Consider the following 20,777-nt stretch of genomic DNA (forward strand, 5'->3'; position numbering starts at 1 on the left):
GCCAGACTGCTCACTTGAGGGAATGATATTAAAGGCAAAACTGAAATACTTTGGCCACATCATGAGAAGACAGGACACCCTGGAGAAGATGCTGATGCTAGGGAGAGTGGAAGGCAAAAGGAAGAGGGGCCGACCAAGGGCAAGATGGATGGATGATATTCTAGAGGTGACGGACTCGTCCCTGGGGGAGCTGGGGGTGTTGACGACCGACAGGAAGCTCTGGCGTGGGCTGGTCCATGAAGTCACGAAGAGTCGGAAGCGACTAAACGAATAAACAACAATTTAATGCAGATGGGCAAATAGCTTTGCTCGTCTATATTCCTTTTTCATAGTTTAATTTTTTTTCAGTGCTTAAGTGTATCCTGTTGTTAATTCCAGAATAACGGAAGGCATCCCTTAGCAGAACAAGAAGTAGGATATCTTGGTTGGGTCTCCCACCCTTGCTTTAGGCATTTGGGATACCAAGTGAGCAGCATGGGAATGTGACACAAGGGTTACAGAAGGAAGGGGGAAATTATTTTGTTGACTGATAGACATAAGTTGGTTGTAATTTCAATGCTGTTAAAATTATGTTAAGTATTTCAGTGAAAGACATTTAAGATTTGATGCCTTTTATCTATGTAAGCTAATACTTTTGCCTTCCTCCTCCATAAATCCATCTGAAAATATTTTGCTGTTAGAACTATGTTTGTATAATAAAACTGCTCTGGTTTGTGACATATGTCTGTGGTGTGGGGTTTTTTTTAGATTTTTAAAATCCCTTTATTATTTTTATAAATAACTCAAGGTGGGGAACATACCTAATACTCCTTCCTCCTCCTGTTTTTCCCACAACAACAACCCTGTTGGTAGGCCTATGGATACTTGCATGATATCTCACAAGCAGATGGATGAATTAAATATATTCATTCTTCTCATTTAAATAATCTGTTTTCACATTTTTCCAGGAAAAGGATACTCGATGCTGCACTCTGTACTACTACTACTAGGAAATATGCTTATTTTAGCATTAACTTAATCCTTGGTCTTGCCAAATTGTTTTTACAAGTGTGAAGGACATATCCATAAATTTTGTGGATAGAGATTAGAGAAGGAGCACTGTCACCTTGTTCTTTATCTTGGAGAGAGTAAAAAAAAAAAAGAATATGTTTTGCTTTGTCTTAATACATGAATTACATAACTGGTCTTAGGATATTTAAATGTTCCTTTTGATTTTTTTAAAGGAAAGTTTGAGCTTATTGAGTAAGCTTGATCTTGTCATGTACTCATTTTATTTCTTGTGTCACTGTTTTTGTAGTCTTGCCAAATGATTCTGTCGGCAGAAGACTTTAGGATGAACATCCAGGGCTCTGCTCAGTGTAATGAGGACAGAGCAGGGCTAGTGTGCTTTATTTTTAACCAATAGTCAGGAAGGTCTCCCTATCCCATCCCGCTTCTTCCTGCAGCGAATGAAAAAAAGAACAAGTAATGATAAAAGAATGACAGTCAGAGGACAACAGAGGGCTGAACACCTGCTCACGGTCATTCACACCTTGGTCACTTCCCATTTGGATTACTGCAGTGCACTCTATGTGGGGCTGCTCTTGAAGGCTACTCAGAATCTACAACTGGTCCAAAGTACAGCAGCCACACAGTGCTGGACACTTCTAGGTCCACCCATGTTACACCTCTGTTGTGTGAGCTGCACTAGCTCCCAGTTTCCTTCAGGGTGCTTGTTATCGTCTCTAAAGCCTTGCATGGCATGGGACCAGGTTATTTGCAGGACTGCCTCTCTCTGAGAGTATTTGCTCATCCTACAAGATTGGATAGGGTAGACACACTCCAGGTCCCTTCTCTGAAATGTTGCCACTTAGTGGAACCTCAGAAGTGTGCCTTTTCTGTGGCTGCCCCTACCTTGTGGAACACCCTCCCCGCAGTGATCCAGAGGCCCCCACCCTCTGGAAGGCCATCAAGACCTGGCTTTTTACCCAGTTACTGAGGTAGAGTGAAGGTGTCTGGATTTGCTTGTTGGGGTATCCCAGGAGGATGACTGAGGCACCAGGTTTTTTTTAATGGTTTTTATGATTTTGTGGTTTTATTGTTCCTGTGAGCTGCCCAGAGTTGTGCTTAAGATGGGCAGTCATGAAAATCTTTTATACATACAATACACCAGAAATTCCTTTGAAAATTCCTGCCTCCTTATCTTATATGGTTGGCTGGGGGCATAGGGTGCGAATAATCTGGCCCTTGGCCTGGATTCAGTTTCCAACCCCAGTGGTTACCTAAGGAATGGAAGAACATTGTGTCCAAAGCTGAGAGTCATCAAAATATGTTGCTGATCCCACCTTTAGGTTGAAAAGATTTTTCACCTTACTGCAGGAATAGGCAGCCAGGTATCCTCAGATGTTTCCTATTAGGCCTAGCCAGCAAAGGATTGTGAGAGTTGTTAGCTAACTTTTCACAACCTTTGGACTGCAGCCTTCTGTGGCATCAAGGCCCAGATTTAGTTTTTTCGTGGCAGGCTGGGGCAGTATTTTAAAAGTAGGACCAGGACACAATACTAGGTTTGACTTGATTTCAGTACATAATTATATATTATTAATTAAAATAATTATATACAATTAATTTTATTTCTCATGTATTGATTAATTTTCCCAACGATCTTATTAAAAATTACCATTTTATAACAACTTGTCAGAAGGAAGGGCTCCAGAAGTCATTGGAGGGCTGTAGATTATGCATCCTAACGTAGAACATTATTGGAAACAGCAACAAGCAAGTAGACAACCATCTGCAGTTGAGGGTATGATCATTTTAGGTAGCTTTTTAATAGGGAAGGGTGCGTAGTCTGTTTTAATTTTCATCTTATAAAGCATATTAAGTAAAACATACTTTAGAAGTTACACTTAACATTTACAAATATTCTCTCTAATGTTTAAAGTACATCATGTTCAAATCAGGATTAAAACTATTTTTAGTTATTTATAAAATGTCTAATGTATTTTATTTATTTTACCTTATTTATAACCTCTATCAATCTCAAAGGATTCTAGATGGGGTATAACATCAACACAAAAGAAAATAATAAAAACATGTCAATATTGAAAAATCAAACTCAAAACCAAAACATGATATAACCATGTAATCAATCAATCTGAGCTGAAGGCCTGTTGAAATAAAACATATTTAACTTGTTTACAGAATTGCAATGACATGGGGCTGCATATACTTCTTGCGCAGGGTTTTCCACAGTGAGGGCTATCACAGATAAGGCCTGCCATCCCATCCCTGTCCTGTACCTCACCAAGGGGAGATACATTCAGCAGGAAATTACATGCCAGTTCAGTCTGGGGCAATGCCACCCTGTTGAGAAATAAGGATGGTAAATTATTGTGATTGGCAGGTCCTTGAATCCAAAGCCATTTGGTCTTGCCATGGTTAAGCCTAAGCTTGTTCCTCCACATCCAGATCCTTACAGTCTTCAGGCAATGGGACAGGATCTCCACAGCATCAGCCTGGAGCCAAGATGTAAAACTGGGTATTATCCATGTATTGATGGTCTCGGACCCTGTGCTGTTGTATTCCTCCTCAGGGCCTTATATAAATGATGAATAAAAGTGGGGAAACCATTGAGTCCTTTGGCATAGAAAGGGTCTTGGGCTGGATCTCTCGCCATCTACCAACACTGACTTGACTGGCTGTGAAGGTAGGAGGAGAGCTACTGCAAAACAGTGTTCCCTCTCCCAACTCCCAGAGAGGATACCCACAGGGATACCATGATGATATTGAATGCTGCCAAGAGATCAAGCAAAACCAAAAGGGTTACACCGCACCTGTCCTGGTCCTGCAAGAGGTAATCCACAAAGATGATCAGTGCCATACCAGTCCTGTACCCAGGACTGAGACTGTACCCTGTAAAGCTCAAGTGATAAGCATCCAGATAATTTCCTCAAGAACCCTCTAGAGCTGCCATACTGCCATCTTCTGCACATCTTTTCTCTAAAAGGGAAGGTGAGAAATCAAATACTATCCAGCACTGCTGGATCTAGTCATGGTTTCTTGAGGAGGGGGCACAGCATTGCCTCCTTCAAGGCAGGCAGGATGGCTCCCTCACTCAAAAATGAATTAACTGTTGCTTGAACCCACAGGTGGGCCACTTCCCAGGAGGCCTTAATTGTCCAAGGGGGACATGGATCTAATACACAGGTGGCAGCACTGACATCCCCAAGGACCCTTCCATTTCCTTGAGATTCACAGGCTCAAAGTCCTTGTGGATAATAGGGCAGGACCCATCCCAAGTCAGTTCCCTAGACTTGTCCAGTCAAAGTCCAAATCTGAATGACTTTATCTGTAAAGTTCCTAGAATATTTCTCACAGTGGCCCTTCAGGTATTCTTCTTGTCCCTTGGCCCCCATGAGACACCAGGTTACCTTAAAAAGGGCTGCAGACCCAATAAGAGCAGAAAAATAATTAAATTTTGCTGCCCTTATCGCCGCTCTATAGGCCTTAATATGGGCACATGCACATCTTTGGTCAGAGTCTTTTTCATCTTTTCCTAGCAGCACTCTAGGTGTCACTTCTGACTCTCATATCTGCATCTTGAGTCATGCTCTGGTTCATTTCCAAAGCTTGGATTTTGTGATAGCAAGTGCAGCAATTCTGCTTCACACAAATATGTTATAGGGAAGGGAAATAAAACTTCAATGAACCTCATTTCCTAGAGTAGGTTTTTCCTTTCCACTTTGTTCCAGAATGCACTCCGTGTTTCTGGGTTTTTTTCTTTTTTTAATGTAGCACAATGTGTCATTGTTTTGAATCTCGATAAGCTGTCCATGAAGGCCAGCAGTGCTTAAAATGTCATCAACTAAATCTTCAATGTCAGCATCAAATGGGTTGCATACCTAGTTGCATTTCCACCCTCTGAAATGTAGCAGTCAGAGTCAAGATTTGTTTTGTCCAAGTGTTCAATAATAACATTTTTTTATGTCAGACAACTTAGTGTTTTCATCTTGCAGAAGCATGTTTTATATCGGGGGTGAAAAAGCATTTTTGTTTTCCTTTGTTTTCTTAGTCCATAATTTCAGCTTTCCTTTCAAAGCGGTCAGCTTCTCTATTAGCCCAACCACTGGTTAAGACCTTGTCAATAGTGAATAGTGAGCCCTGCAAACTATATATCTGAAAGATAATCTTGTTTCATTATCCACATACTGTAAATATGTGTACATGATATTATTTGACAGTGGTAACTGTTCAATTTCCTTGCTGAATTCATTCCCAAAATTTATATTCACCATGGCTGTAACTGATGTGTGATTTTTTTTTTTTTTTGCTTTACAGTGTGCCAAGCAACATAAGAACAAGAGCATCTTGTTGTGTAGAATATACAGCTTTATTGGCTGGATTGTCAACTCACTGTCATTTAAGTTATTTCATTTCAAAAAAGCTTTGTTTTTGCCATCAGAGTTCTGTGTTCAGCTTCAAGATGCCTCTTCAGATGATTATACTTCATTTATTACCTGGTACTTCACCCCAGATCTTACAATGTGGCTTAACAATTCCGTGATCAGTGAGAAATGTGAAACTTTGTCTAAAAAAATCCAAATCCAAATTCGTTTTTTTAAAAAGACAATGCTATATTCACTACTTAGACTACTCACCTTTTCTGCATCTTTTTTTTACATACAGCAACCAGATCTTCCATACAACACAACCACAGAATCACATAATAACTAAGCGCACAGCAAGATATAACAACCAAGCACCCAGGGAAGCAAACCTATTTATATTGCAGTACAGAATGTTTAGGGAAGGCCGCTGTGAGTCAACAAGAAGGGAAGGGTTAGATGCTGAGAATTTGGAGTGTGCAGAAGAAGAGGCGACATTCAAAGATAGCAGAAAGGTTGTTTATACACTCAGGTCAAATTTGCCTCTTCCTTTTCACTGAAGATCTACTTCGTGCTGTTGAATCAGCTCATTTCAGTTCATCATGAACCCTGTGCTTAAGCATGCTTCTACAGAAGGAAATTTCAATGTATCAACAGGACCATGGTGTTCCACCCTAAAAGGCTTGGGGACCCATTTTTTATTCTTGATTCACAAGTGAAAAAACACTGTGTTGGGCATATCAACTCAGACATAGGAGTTGGATATGCTTTTCTGCCATAGCAACTGCCCTTTGGAACATCATTCCCCCTGAGATTAGATTGTCCCATCCCTCTTGGCCTTTTGTAAGGCCTTGAAAATCTGGCTTTATGCTTGAGCCTGGGGCCCTGGGAGTGGGTTAGAGCACGTTTCTTGGTTGTACGGATGATAGGTTAGATCATGTCTGGGCTGCTATGTGTTTTAATTTTTGTTTTATATTATGTATTTCGTCTTTTTATTTGTTTTATTGTAAGCCACCTAGAGTCATGTAAAAGTGAGGTGGGCAGCTATATAAATTGAGTAAATAAATAAATAATACTGATATGGTCATAAATATATTCCATTAAAGCCCAGGTTTAAAATACATATCTCCCCCCACCTCTTTTTGAGTTTATGGTTTTAACACAAAACATAAAACATAATGTTCCTCATAGAGCTAAAATATTCTGAAGTAGTTGTCTGTTGAATGTGTAAGTGCTTCATCAATTATTTAAGTCCATCTATTAACATCCAGAAGAAAAGATTGTCCTATGTTCTGACTGGAAAGGCTATTACATTCAGTTGTGTGCAGTAATCACCCTGTTAGCCTGGTATATCAATTTCTAGTGGCTTTGGGAGTAGACAGGATGAAGTTACTGAGATTTGATTCACTGTGGCACAGACATGTAAAAAACTTTTTGCTTACTTTTGCCCTCTCTTATGAGATAAGAAAATAAAGTAGTGAGATTCCAGGAATTAGTGCAAGGATTCAAGCTGAAGGATTCAGTCTGGAAATCTGAGTGCAGGCAATTTGTTTAAACCTCCATATTGAACAAACTTTCCAGATCAGATCAACTAATTTTGATAGTTTGGTTCAAAGCTGACCTGATATGTGCACTCCATTTTTTTGTCTAAAGTACTGAAGATGCTCATGCTTCCTTTATTTTTTTAATTTGGAGGAGGGGGAAAAGGGGAATAATATGATGGCAGCTGCTGTTGCATATGAAAAACAAGTTTGACCATAGGACGTATCTGTAAAGATGTGGAAACTCTGGTAGAATACCTGCTCTAATGCCAGATGGATAATATTTGAAGAAAGTGGTCATTTGGACAAAGCTTACTTTGCTTGTTGTCTATCAGTGATGGTTGTGTTGAAAATAACCATGGCAAATGATTTTGTCTGTATGATGGTTTCCTTCAGTGGCAGCTGAACGGGGATACAAACAGCTGCACCACAGCAGTTTCCATACTATTGTTGGTAATATACGCATTTAGCCTGAAATAGATGTTTTAGCACCATTCCAGTTCAGCTGGCTTAATGTCTCTGCACATGAGAGAAAATGGTTTGTCCTGAGGCCCTGTCTAGAAGTTATGCAGACAGGAGAGTCTAGTATTACACTAGAATATAAACAGTGAATATTATTCAGTAAAACTCAAAGGAGTTCTAGAATGCTGTTGGCTTCAAAAAAAGTATGTGAAAGAGCTAACCTATTCGATCCATTATATGAAACTGAAATATATGCTATCAAAAGCTAAAGCTCAGTTACGATAGTGGGCTTTTTTTTTGTAATAAACTCAAATTATTCATCCCATTTTTAGTGTGCTATAGAGATTTAAATTTAATTTAATTTAATTCATTAAATATATATGCTGCCCGACACCCGGTGTGTCTGGATCTAAATGCAGCTTATCCTGCTATTCTTGCTGAAATATCCCATAATCATCACTGCCACAACAATAATTTGATCATGCATTCCTGAGATAGTCTATATTTGTAGTTGCAAAGTGTTTGCATCACAATTTAGGAGGCAGAAAAACCAGGTACTTTTTGAAACCTCAAAATTGATGTGAATGCTAATGAGCTTAATTTATAATTTACATGTTGTCTAACTTGGGTATTAAGAGGAGGTTGGCAGTCTAAATAATACAGCTTATGGTGGAAGTCTGGCAAGCTGGACATAGCTATAGCAACATGTCTTGTCTTTAAGGGATCATACATGGCATATCTGATTGCAGTGCCATTATAGCACTAGAAAACATCTACAGATAGTAGTGGTTTTATATATATAAAAACGTAAGAATACTGCCTATAACTACAAATGATAATTTTCATGATGTAATACCAGTACTAAATGAAATGAACTATATTTTATTTCGCTTTAACCACTGTTTCCCTGTTTCCTTCATTGTTCAAAAACTGAAAAGTGTATTCTAATTACAGTATCTTACATAAAACAGAAGCCTATTTTAATTTGGTTTAATTTATATATTTCCAGGAAACAGTTGTTTGAATAACCTTCATTTATAATCAACATTCTCAAATGAATGATTCTAGATGACAGATTTACTGGACTCCATAGGTTTTGTTTGACCATTTCTACATGACAGCAATTTGTATGTGAAATGTTTCTGTGTCTACCATTGATAAGAGTATGTAGAAGCTCCACGCAGGTGGGCTGATTTGCTCTATCAGTGTAGTATAGTTGTTATTATTTTCTGCCTTGGAAAGCATTTGTGAGCAGCCTCAGTGTGAGGGAAGTATGACACAAAAAGTCCTCAGGAAAGACTGACACTACTGAATAGGTCTGGGATGAAACATGCTGGTGTGTCTTTGAAGATAAGTATATTTGAGTTAACTAAAATTCCTTAGTTAGGACAGTTATTTATTTATTTATTTATTTATTTACCAGGCTTTTAATGATAACTTTTCAAAACTGTTCTCTGAAGGCAGTACACTGCAACTTATTAAGACAATAAAACAAAAAAACGCAGAGCGTAGCAATATATAATTGGAGGAAAAGATGTATACTCAGAAGCAAATATGCCTTTCAAAACCCCTACAGAAAATAATTGAGAGCTAACAAACAGAATATCTTTAGTGTATGTCAATATGCTGCATTTATCTCTTGGTGGAATGTAGGCAAAAATTTCTTGACTTGAAACTCTCTACAGGTAGTCCTTGACTTACAACCACAATTGGGATCAGAATTTCCATTGCTAAGCGATGCGGTCATAAAGCGTGATGTCACGTGACTGCATCACTTAGCAACAGCAATCCCTGTTGCTGCTGTTAAGCAAATTCCACTGGTTGTTAGCCAAGGACCCACCCCAATCCAAGCCATTTCAGGCTTGATCCCTCCCAGCCCCAAGCCTCAGTAAGGTAAGGAACTGCCTCCAACTCCCCCCTCCCGCCCTTCTCCCCCCATCTCTGCCCTTTTGGCCACTCTGCATCCTACCTTGCAGGGCAGCAAGCAGCCCCAGAACCACATGGCTCTGGGGCTGCTTGCCATGCTGCAGCTCAGAGGCTTCTTGGTGCACTGCAGCTCTGGGCTGCAAGAAGCCCCTGAGCCACAGCACAGCATGAAGCTGCAGCCATCCTGGAAGCCTCAGCTGCTCCAACCCAGTCCCAGCCATAGTTGCCCTCTCCACCCTGCACTCTGAGACCCCTGCTGCCCTGTGCTTTGCCCCCCCAACTGACCTTCGCCACCTTGCTCCTGCTGCTGACAAGGCATGCATAGCCTGGCCCTGTGCGCCAAGAAGCCTCTTTGCCCTGTGCTGCTGGACCGGTTTGGGGCTGGGCTAGGGCTTCCGTGGCACGCCAAGGAGCCCCTTTCTGCTGGGTTGGGGCTGGGCCTCATGCTGTGGCTCAGGGGCTGCTTCTTGCAGCTGCAGCACAAAGCCCAGCCCCAGCCTGGCCAGCAGCGCAGCGCAAAGGAGCTTCTTAAAACAAAGGGCCAGGCCGGGCACACCTTGTCAGCAGCAGGAGCAAGAAGGTGGTGAAGGTCAGCTGGGGCAGCGGAGTGCAGGGTGGCAGGGGGCCAAAAGGGCATAGATGGGGGAGCTAGACAGGTGGGAGGAGTTGAAGTGCCCCTGTGTTTGTAAGTGCGGGCAGGCTGCCAAGCCCCTTTTTGATCATGTGACCATGGGGGCACTGCAGCAACTGTAACTTCAGGGACTGGTCATAAGTCCCTCCATTCAGCACCACCGTAACTTTGAACAGTCGCTGAACAAATAGTCATAAATTGAGGATTACCTGTACTAGAATTCCTAGCTTGCATAGAATTGTGTGAACATGCTTAAGGTAAAATTGTGCGTTGATTGTGCTTGTGGTATATAAGCCAAAATGTGCCAAGAGGTTGAAGCTCTAATTTATATTGTCTTTATCCTATTAAAAAGCCACAAATAACCAAAGCCATGATGAATGGGTGAGTCAATATCTGTGGGCATATCTGGTTACAATCATGGCATATGGAAGATTGTGATTTGGAATTTAAGAGGAATAAAAGGTAAAGAGCATGAATTAACAAATGAAAGAAAGTAAAATAGATATATTGTGTGTTTCCGAAATCAAGAAAAAAGGGAAGAATGTAATATACTTGAATCAAGATGGTCTGTAAAGTATTTCCATGCATAGTGCAGGGAAGTGGAAATGCAGGTATAATTATGAATGAAAAGGCTAAAATGTTTGTTAGGCAATAAGAATTGGAGTCACCTGGGTTGTTATAAGTGTGTAGAAAATTAGGAATCTGTGAGTTTCTGATAAGTGCATGTTATGTTCCAAGGAAAGGTGATAATGGAAAAAACAAAGATGCATTTTAGGAAAATATGTTAAATGGTCTGAATTAATACGATCTATAGGAAAAAAATTGTTCTATTAGATGTGATGAAGAATGAACGAACTAGAATTCAATGAGAATTTTGACTGTTTGGAAAGTATCTGCCTAGAAAAAACTGTTTCAAATACATAATTTAAGCCTGTCAGTATGTTCACAAAGCAAAGAAATGTATATTGTTTTAAAATCATTAATTGTTTTGGTGAAAGATTTAGAGAATTAATGAAGGATATAAGGGTAAAGAAAAGTTATGAATGTGGGACAGGCCATTTCTTAGTGGTCTTTGAAGTGGATCTGGAAAAAAATAGATTTGGAAGAAACATAATCAAAAGAAATGAGTGAGAATAAAACACCTGCAAGAAGAGATTAGTCCGGTATGAAAAAGTGATAGAAGATAGATTAATCTTCCAATGAAAATGCTAGGAAAGTGTATAAAGGGAAAGAGGATGTAGAAATAACTGCTTGGGACAGATTGAAAAGGTTTATATTGCAGAGTGCCACAGAAATGTGTATAGCTACAGTAATGGGAAATGTGAAAAAGAATGCTTAATAAAATGAAGTAAAAGAGGATGTGGATGCAAACATTTGTTGGTTTTTGAGAAAGTGTCTGATAAAGTAAGTAGCCCTGAATGTTTTGCATGCATCTGAAATTTGATTGAAATTAAAGTATGTGGGATAATAAATGGATACTTAGGGAATAGTTCAACATTGAGCAGGGAGTAAGACAAGTTTGTATGATATCCCCTTGGATGTTTAATGTTTTTACAGATAAATGTATAAGGACTTTCGTTAGAGATGTGTTGGTTGGAGATGTGAATGTACTTTTCTGTGCAGTTGATGCCATGCTGTTGACTGAGAACCCAGTTTGCAGCAAATATAAGATAGACTGTAAGATGCAATGAGGAGTATGGATCTGAAAACTAATGTAGTTGTGTTTGTCAGAGAAGATGGAGGGAACACTTGCAAGTTCTACATTAATGATGGAAAAACTAGAGCAAGTAGATGAATTGCATACTTAAAAGACTGCTCTGTGATATAATGGGGTCACATGATGTGAAGCAGCTTCTGAAAAAGATTCTTGAAGCATAGAGGAAGAAAAGTTTCCTAAGATATGCTAGGTGCAGACTTTGACTGTTTAGGGCTACCTTTCTCGGGATGTTTTGGGTTATAATCCCGGACCCTTAACCATATTTATATTCTGAATTAAACTGTGGAGGTATAGTATGAAGCCAAATTGTTTACTCATGGTTTAGGGCTTGAAAAAAATAGATTGAACACATTGTTTCATTCTTAGAAATTACTTGTAATTGTGTTTTCTGAGCCTAATAATGAAATTGGACATTTGCAAAACATTGTAGAATAAGAACAGATGGATAGCTAGCTCTCACTTAAATCAAGACAGTTAGAAGGAAAACTGAAGGCCTCAAGGACCACCAGCTGTAACGTATTGCTGATAAATGCACATATCCAGTTTCTAAGATCTGTAACCCCATCCCTTTTTCCTTGCGGTAAACGTGATTAACAAAAGCTTTTGAGAATCAAACTTTCTTAGTGTTCATTGGAGGGCCTGACATTAATTAAACACTAGTGTTTCATACTGGTATGCCATTCAGCCAGTAAAATATTTTATACCAACTGCTGCTTCTATGTCATATCAAGAACAGCCTGTGTATAAGAAAACACTGTCATAAATCTGTAGCAAACAAAGAATGCAAGGATTTTCACTCTCTAGGCCTACCCAATACTGATTGACCTAATAAAATACTGGAGTTAATCCCTAGCTATCTTTGCAGTCATTTTTCCCAAGAGGCAAGAGAAGTTTGAGGTGGAGCACATGAGCCTGAGGTTTTGTCTTTTCATTCTGGAGTAAATTTCAGGGATAAAATAATAGTTAAAACAAGTCACTACCTGTTGGCCTTGCCATGCCTAGAAATTACCAATAAGATTGCTATTATGCTATACATTTTTAGCTGCTAATGAAAAATAATACATAATGCTTCCACTGTTAAAGATAAAATCTGAAAGAGTGATCACAACAGATTGAAAATCTTGAGGGAGCTGCTTCTTAGGCTGTAATACCCTATTCTTAGAAGTGCAAGTAATGATTGTTCCTCTGTTTAAATATCAACTAGAGAAAATATGAGCCATAAACCCAATGGATTTGTAATAGATGATCTAGTATGGTTCCAAAGAGAAAAATGCTTTTAAAGATGGATTTTTTTCCCCTCTAAAAATCCATAAATTGGGTCCTCATAATTTCCATTTGGAAAACCTGCAATTTTTAGACTCAATTGAAAACAGAAAGACTAACCCTTTTGCTTATGCAATTCAGTAAAAATTTCACATTGGTGTATGTTTCTTATCCCTTTCCAGTAATGCCAGAAAATAATGTGTTGTAACTATGAATTATTTCTATCAGTTTTAACTACTGCATTCCTAAACATAGGTCCTTCCAGTTTGTTTGAGCTACAGCTCCCATCTTCCCTGATCATCTGCTGTGCTAGCTGTGGCTGATTGGAGTTATAGTGCAAAATATTTGGAGGTGGTTCCAATAATTACCAAGATAGTCACAAGAAAGTATAATTAAGGGCATTATAAACAGTATTTTGGTTGCCCAACTCTTCTGTTTGCACTTTAAAATGTAGCTGGGATTTGATCTGGGCCAGTTTTTGTTTTTGACTGTGTGACTTTAAGCCATCTTTCTGGATTTTGAGACATTTTAAAGACAGTAATGGAAGCAATTTGCCTCACAGATGCAAATTGCTTCTGCATTTAAATTGATTTGTTTCTTAATGATAAAAGTGTACAGTTTAGCTAACATTAACATTGTCAATGTTTTCCCTCTGGAACAGATATTCATGAACCATTACACTTGCATGGACTTCTGGGCTTTATCCTGTGGCATTCTGCTTTTTCAGAGTAGTTCTTGTGAATGTTTGTGACCAATTAAAAGATGTTGCAAATAATCTAAACTTCATGATATGCAAATTCTCATTGAGAAATTTACCTAGGCTGCATTATACCCATCAGGCATTTCTATATAGGCATCTTTTCTGTCAGGAACAGCTATACTGAAAAATTCTCAGAAAGTGGCCTTGATAAAAGTGGATTGATCACTTTTAAGTTGCCACATCTAAATAATGCATAAAATACACATAGCAAGGGATAATTAAGGTTATTACATTTATGGAAGACTTGGTCTACCCTGAAAGTGGCTTTCTTAGTCACCTTTCACGTCTGAAGCAGTTTGGTTCTTTTTAAGCCATTATAACAGGCCTCAGTAAGTGCAGTACTGAGTATTTATGATATCCTCTGACAGGTTTTTCAGAGCTCTTGTAAATTCACTTTCTTGAGTGGAAAGGATCATGTCAGCTGGGTCCTTAAATAGCAACATCAGATGTCTAATTTTATAAAGAAAGCCAGACTGTTTGTCACCATCCAAAATACATTCTGTATTTGAAGTCTTCAGGCAAAGTTAGTTTAACACAATAATCTTGCCAGCGTGCACCATTAATTATTGCTGTCATTAAATTTTCCCAAAGGATTAATAGCTTCATTCTTATGCAAGTCTGTGAAATTACTTGAAATTTCTCTCTTTAGAATCGAAGTTGTAAACTGAAGAATTATATGGTAGGAATCTGAATGCTTGGGCATATATGGACCCAACACTCAAAAGGGTAGTGATACTCTCACCCTCTGAACTGAGCTTGCCTTCTCTAGAGTAAACAGAAATTCTATATCATTTTGCATGCCTATAGTATATTATAATGTCATGTATAGAGTTGGCATATTTTTAACTAATGACCAAATCAGTACTGAGTTAGCTATTATGCTGTCTTCCACACAGGTTCAAGATAAAATAAATCTACATCATAAATCTATGAATCTATGTTTTCTTATAAACTTACTTATAAACATGTAGACTATACGCTAGTTATATAGCATTTGATGAAAAGGCAAATGCCTCCTTTTTCCATTACAGTATGCATTTTCATTAATACTTAAACCGATATTAATACATAATCAATAGACCATTGTAATAGCAATAGCTTATGATAATATCTGCATGTGCTTTTCAGTTATCAATCCTTTCAAATGCATTTGTTAAACTGTTGTATAATTAAACAGATGTTGTGATATGGCTTATAATTTTCCATGTAACTTAAAATAAGTATTTATTGTGTTAAAATATTTAAAAGAGATAAGTATACAAAAAATGTGTATACTTTGTCCACAAAGTTCTCTGATTTCTCTCCTTTAATAGCCTGTGCCGTCTTGGGTAATAGAAAGGGTTAAAGGAATATTTAATCAAAATTAGATACTGGTTCAATTCTGAGCTGAAATGTCCAAGTTGCTACATTTTAATAAAGAAAAATATTAAGAAAGGAAATTATACCATTTGCTTATTTTTGACACATTATTTAGCTTTCTTGATATTTCAAATGTAAGTTGAATATAAAGTAATAATGAAACATTTACAAAATAAATCATTGAATTATAAAGAACACTTTCTTTTAAAAAAAATTAGTCTTTTATACTTATTCTCACAGTTTTCCAGTCATTCTTTTCCCTTTCTTTACCTATTTTAGAATTCATAAATCCTATATAGTTTAAAGTAGTGATTCTTCTTGTTTTTAATCTTGTAGCACACTTCTGCTGATGGATACCCTGAATCTCATATCCAACCCACAAAATCAAGTAGCCGACAGAATATACCACGCTGCAGAAACTCGATCACATCCGTAAATGAAGAGCATCCTCACATTGGGAACTATCGCTTATTAAAAACAATAGGAAAAGGAAATTTTGCTAAAGTGAAGCTGGCTAGACATGTTCTTACAGGTAGAGAGGTAAGTTTCTTTAGGCTAGGCTTGATGACGGTATTTATTATTTATTTTATTTGCAAAATGTGTGTCCAGTATTTTCATTGTTGAAAATAAAATCCAGTATACTATGTTTTTTCCTGATGTCTGCAGTATACATACTTGAACTTTGTTCCTGAAAATGTAGCAGCTTTGTTAATACCATATGACAAATGATGGCAGCAGCTCTGTGGGCAGCATTTGGTCTACCACTATATTTTTGTAAAACAGTGAATGGAAATTTTTAAAGTATAGTGTGGGTGGAGGAGGAAGTAGGGGAGAATTCCCCTCTTAGCTTATTTATCCCTCTTTTTCCTGATTAGATTTCTAAATTAGAAGTGATCCCACTCAGGAGAAAAAGAGAGTGAAAATATTCAAGACAAAAACATGGCCTTAAAAAGTTTTAGGTCTTTTCCTGTATAGTCATATTTTGCTTTGAAGCATGCCACATTATAGGACATGATATATATTCTTCTGTCTTTCTCAACTACTGTTTATGTTGTGTCTAGCTGTATCTTTATAAAAAGGTGAAGTATATTTGTGTTTTATTGGTGATTTTTCTCTAAAAACTTTAACTCTGTTTACAAATGTTCTGAAGTAATTTCTCTTATTTCAAGTGCTAAAATATTGAAAAAAGTAACCTGTCATTTAATTTATGTGCAGGCCCTTTAGAATTGATACACCTCTACTGCTTCTGGCTGGAGGATGAAACTTAACTATTTAAGTAACCATAAATAGATTTTATGGGTAGAACTGGGCTTGTTTGACTATATCATAGTTAAATCTAGGAGTTCAAAGCAGTGTTAAAATTAGTCTTAAAAAAAGGAAGCAATACCCTCTGTTTTCCTCATATCTAAGCCAGAAGAAGGTAGGAAGAAGGAGGTTACTAGCCCAAGTTTATTTCAAGTAATATTAAACTACATACTGTATGGCTGATTGGCTGAGAAGGAGAGAAATTGCTGTCTCACACACCTGTCTTCTCCTAGTGGTCCTGGTCAGATTTTTGAGGGAGATACTTTATGTCCTCTCTCTAATGTTCCCTGCAGGAATTATGGGTGTTTTCTTGGTGCTATTAGTAGTGGGGAAAGGGGGCAACCAGAACTGTTAGAAGGAATAAGATGTATCACAATGGGATGTGTGTATTCTATGGCTTTCTCTGTTATCTCCCTTCAGTAGTATTGTGGCTCACTATCTAAAGAACACACACCTTGATAGTTTAGAATTGCATGTGAATGGGGACAGTTTCTTCCTAAAATAAACAACTCTTACTTATTCTAAAAAAGTAATCTGTTTAATCGTTTTGTTAAAAAAAAGTTATTTCTTTCCTTTCTATCCTTAGGTTGCTGTCAAAATTATAGACAAAACCCAATTAAATCCTACCAGCCTACAAAAGGTAACGTTTCTGTCATAACACATTGGCACATTGGATTCAAGAATGCAACCTCTATTTTTCTTTCTTTAAGGACATGTTTTTGCTCATACAAGATAACTGAAAAACACTGAGGAGAGTATGTATGCTTGAGTTGCTTGTAGATTAGGTTGAGAATGACAGCTGCTATACATCCTGATTTAATATGGGAGTAGGTGAAGAACTGGTTGGCTTAACCTTCTCATACTGAACTATTTTGGAGAATGCTTTCTGCTCCTACCCAGTAAACAGGCTGGCCTGAGGGTCAAGGTATGACTTCTTTTTAAAAAGTATTGTAAGATATTGTTCCAGAAGAGCTTTTAATTTTGATGATCTGCTTGCTAAGGTACATTTGAGAAGAAGTGTATGTGAAATGTGATGCTTTGCTGATGCAGACTGTGAATAATGTCTGTCTCAGAATGTTGATCTGGTATACAACTTTACTTATCCTGAGAATACTTACTTTCAAAATGCAGCTATTGTCAGAAATATTAGGTTACATTCTGCTCATCCTAGTATTTAGCAAGGCCATTATTAAGTTGAAAGTGAGCTATCAAATCCAAACATAACTGTGACAGGCATTTCTCACAGTGTGGCTTGAAATAGCTTCTGAGTGGTGACTACTGTATACTGCAACCATTTGGGTTGCAGGATACAGTCATTTGTTTGACTGTTTTTGTGGGCATGTCTGCCATGTCTGGTGATCATATAAAGATTGACCAGACAGTGAAATTCATATGTCCATTTAAAAAGGTTTTTTCTATTAATCATCCCACAGATCCCCTTAAGTTTTACCTAAATTCAGCTTTCATTAAACCAGCATAAATAAATGTTTTACCTGGTCCTTGAACTGGTTGAGATGAAATCAGTGAACTTTTTTAAAAAAATAAAACTTAAAAATGAAAAGTTTCAACTGTTCATTGACACCAATAGCATAGTAACTTACAGTTTTTTGGAATGTCAGTGTTGTATGTTGAAAGAAAACTGTTTCCATATTAATTTATATTTGCACATTATTAACAACCTTGCTTTGTTGATTTGAGATGCTGCTGCTATGCTTTTGATTTGAAACGCTTCTGCAAGAAATTATCATTCTGTGTAGCCTAAAAGGGCATTTCTTCAGATCTTTCTCTTGATTTTCTTGTGTTCTTTATATGGATGCTATAACCAATCTGAAAAACTGATAAGATCAGTTCCCTTTTAAACCTCAGGTAGTAGTTGAATGTGGAAGAAAGTTTCAGAAAGTCATTTTCATTGGTATTAATCACAACCCAGAGTTGAAAGGATATTGACAATGAATCAGATCCACCTAAGAGTCCACTAAAATCAGTGTGAAAAGTTAGTGATCACTAAAGGTAAATCTCATTGATTTGCACTGAGAATATAATACCACTGATTTAAGATCTAGTCCTTTACCTGTATAAGGACAACATGCTATTACAGTAGTGCACTAAGCATTAAACTAAACTCCTAAAAACATATTCTTTTAATTTTTGCAGCTTGTTAAAATTATATAAAAATCATTCAGTTAAATAGTTTTTTTTTAACAGCTGTTCCGAGAAGTACGAATAATGAAGATACTGAATCATCCAAATATAGGTAGGAATTTTAAGTTTTTCTACTGTATTAAACTTATTTTTTATATTTTATAGTTGTAACTTTTAAAAACATTACTTAATATTTAATTTTGTGAACAAGTTCCTTGTGCACAAGTTTCTAGTTTTTAATAAGTATTGAATTTGGTTGCTAAAGAATTCATGTTTTCCTAAATAAAGCAATCATAATATTTCTTCTGGAAAATAACTACTTAATTGTAAGAATATAGCAGGAGGAATGCAGATTGTTTCATTAACTAATTTCTACAGGGGCAGTGAATTTTCTAATTGGTTTTCCAGCTTTGTCATGGTAGAACCATGGTCTAAAATTCCAGTTTTTGAATTCCTTTAAATAACCAGTCTCTCATGTCATTACATAGTAAGGCCTACATTAATCCATTATTACCTTGAAAGAAGCTCTATTTTCTAGAAATAGACTTTTTTGTTATATGTGTTTGATTCAAATGCTTGCTTCTCTATCCCAGCTTTTGCCTTCAAAAATGTCTTTTTACCTGTGTAGTTGGCAAATTCTTAATATCTAGCACACCAATTTAGAAACAGTAGATAGGTATAAAAGTTGGCCATAGTCTATGTTCTGCCCCTCTTGGCCTTGAAGGATTCTCTGTGTTGAGCATTGAAAGGAAACTGATTACAGTACTGCTTATTCAAATTCTCATTGTAAGAACATCTATAATCAGGATTATAATTCTGGGCTGATTAGCATAGTGGTTAAAAAAATAAGCTGTGTATCAGGAATTCGTGGTTCAGACTTCTGGTGGGGACATGGCGGACTGAGCAGCTGTGCCCGCGGGCTCAGCAGGGAGAACTGACAACGCAGCAGTTTTTTCGGGCTCAGGCAGGTTTTTCCTGAAGCCCAGAAGTGTTTTTCTGGAAAAAGGAAAACGCCTGGAATCACCCCATCTGTCCTCCAGATGGCTGCTTGTTCGCAAACAGCGTTTCGCATTCGACTGGTAAGAGCAGCTGGGAGGCTGGGACGTCACCATTTCCAAGCCGCACTATAGTCTTAAAGGGATACTAAGACTGGCCATCCCATTTCTAAATTACCCAATTTATATCTTTTAAGTACGCGTACCCTAAGAGAGGCTTTCTACAGCAAGGAGAAGTGGGCTGTCTTGGTGCTTATCGTTATTTTGGGGATCAATTTTTTTAAAAAAAAATCTTTTTTAAGTTTGGGCTTGTTTTCCATCCAAATATTAAGGAGGATTGAGAGTAAATAATTGTCTCCTTGTTACTATTTTTGTACTAAATTTGAAGATATTAGCATTTTCCTACACGTTGAATCGGCTGTTTTGAACCTTCAGTTTTCTGCTTCTACTTTCCCTGGGGAATTGTCTGCATATCTCACTTTCACTTGTGTAAACACATTCCAGAACTCTTTCCTATCTTCAGCTTTCACTGGTTAAGCTCCTAGGGGCATCATAATCTACTGCTTGAGACATGGAGGATTTTAAACAGACTTTCTCTGACTTTCAACAAGATTTTGAACAGATTCTTTCTGATTCCTACCAAGTTTTTATGCAAGGCATTCAAGACATTGTGGAAAACATGAGGTCTAAAATGTGTCATCTGGTTTGGGATGTTGTGGATGAAACTGAGGAACTTAACAGTGACAGAAATGTCTCTTCTAAGAGTGAGATTGGGACTTCCGTTGAAATGCTGGATGAAGATTGGATAGTCGAGTTGAAGAAATTAAAGGGAGAGATCGAGTTGCAAGCCATAAGTGAAATTGATCTTCTGATGGAACACCATGGAAAAGAAGGGGTTATTATGTATGGGAGGTCTCCTGAACAGACATCGGAGTTTTTGAGGGGGGCAGTCGAGCTGTTCGATTTTTTAAAGAAAAAAGTTCTCTGCGCCTTGTGGGGATATGTAAATACTCTGGTTTATTTTGAAGTGGGATAAGGGTTTAAGAATATTTATCTGGATTGCTTTTAGAGTTTGGCTGATTTCATTTATCTTTAATGATTTGGATTAAGATTATTAAGGTATTATAAAAATAAATGACTGGGTTTGGATTTAATATGATTAAAATTATTAAAATTGTTGTACTATCAAGTACAATGGCAGACAGTTTATTTCTTTTTTGGTTTGATCTTTATTATAGTAGACAGAAAAGTATAGAATAGTAGTAGGAAGGAAATAATTAAATAAATGTTATCTTTGGGGGGAAGTTGATTAG

At 37.4% G+C, this 20,777-nt stretch overlaps 1 protein-coding gene across 4 annotated transcripts in view; it reads left to right on the forward strand.

The window, feature by feature from the left end:
• Nucleotides 1-20,777, forward strand: part of MARK1 (microtubule affinity regulating kinase 1) — an 81,226-nt gene that overhangs the window by 26,026 nt on the left and 34,423 nt on the right. For all 4 annotated transcript variants that reach the window (XM_063303836.1, XM_063303821.1, XM_063303854.1 and 1 more), the window contains exons 2-4: nt 15,359-15,562; nt 16,914-16,967; nt 18,533-18,581. In XM_063303836.1, coding sequence (XP_063159906.1) covers nt 15,359-15,562; nt 16,914-16,967; nt 18,533-18,581 — 307 coding nt within the window. The remainder of the gene's footprint in view (nt 1-15,358; nt 15,563-16,913; nt 16,968-18,532; nt 18,582-20,777) is intronic.

The sequence above is a fragment of the Candoia aspera genome, chromosome 1 (assembly GCF_035149785.1).
Source record: "Candoia aspera isolate rCanAsp1 chromosome 1, rCanAsp1.hap2, whole genome shotgun sequence".
NCBI lineage: Eukaryota > Metazoa > Chordata > Lepidosauria > Squamata > Boidae > Candoia > Candoia aspera.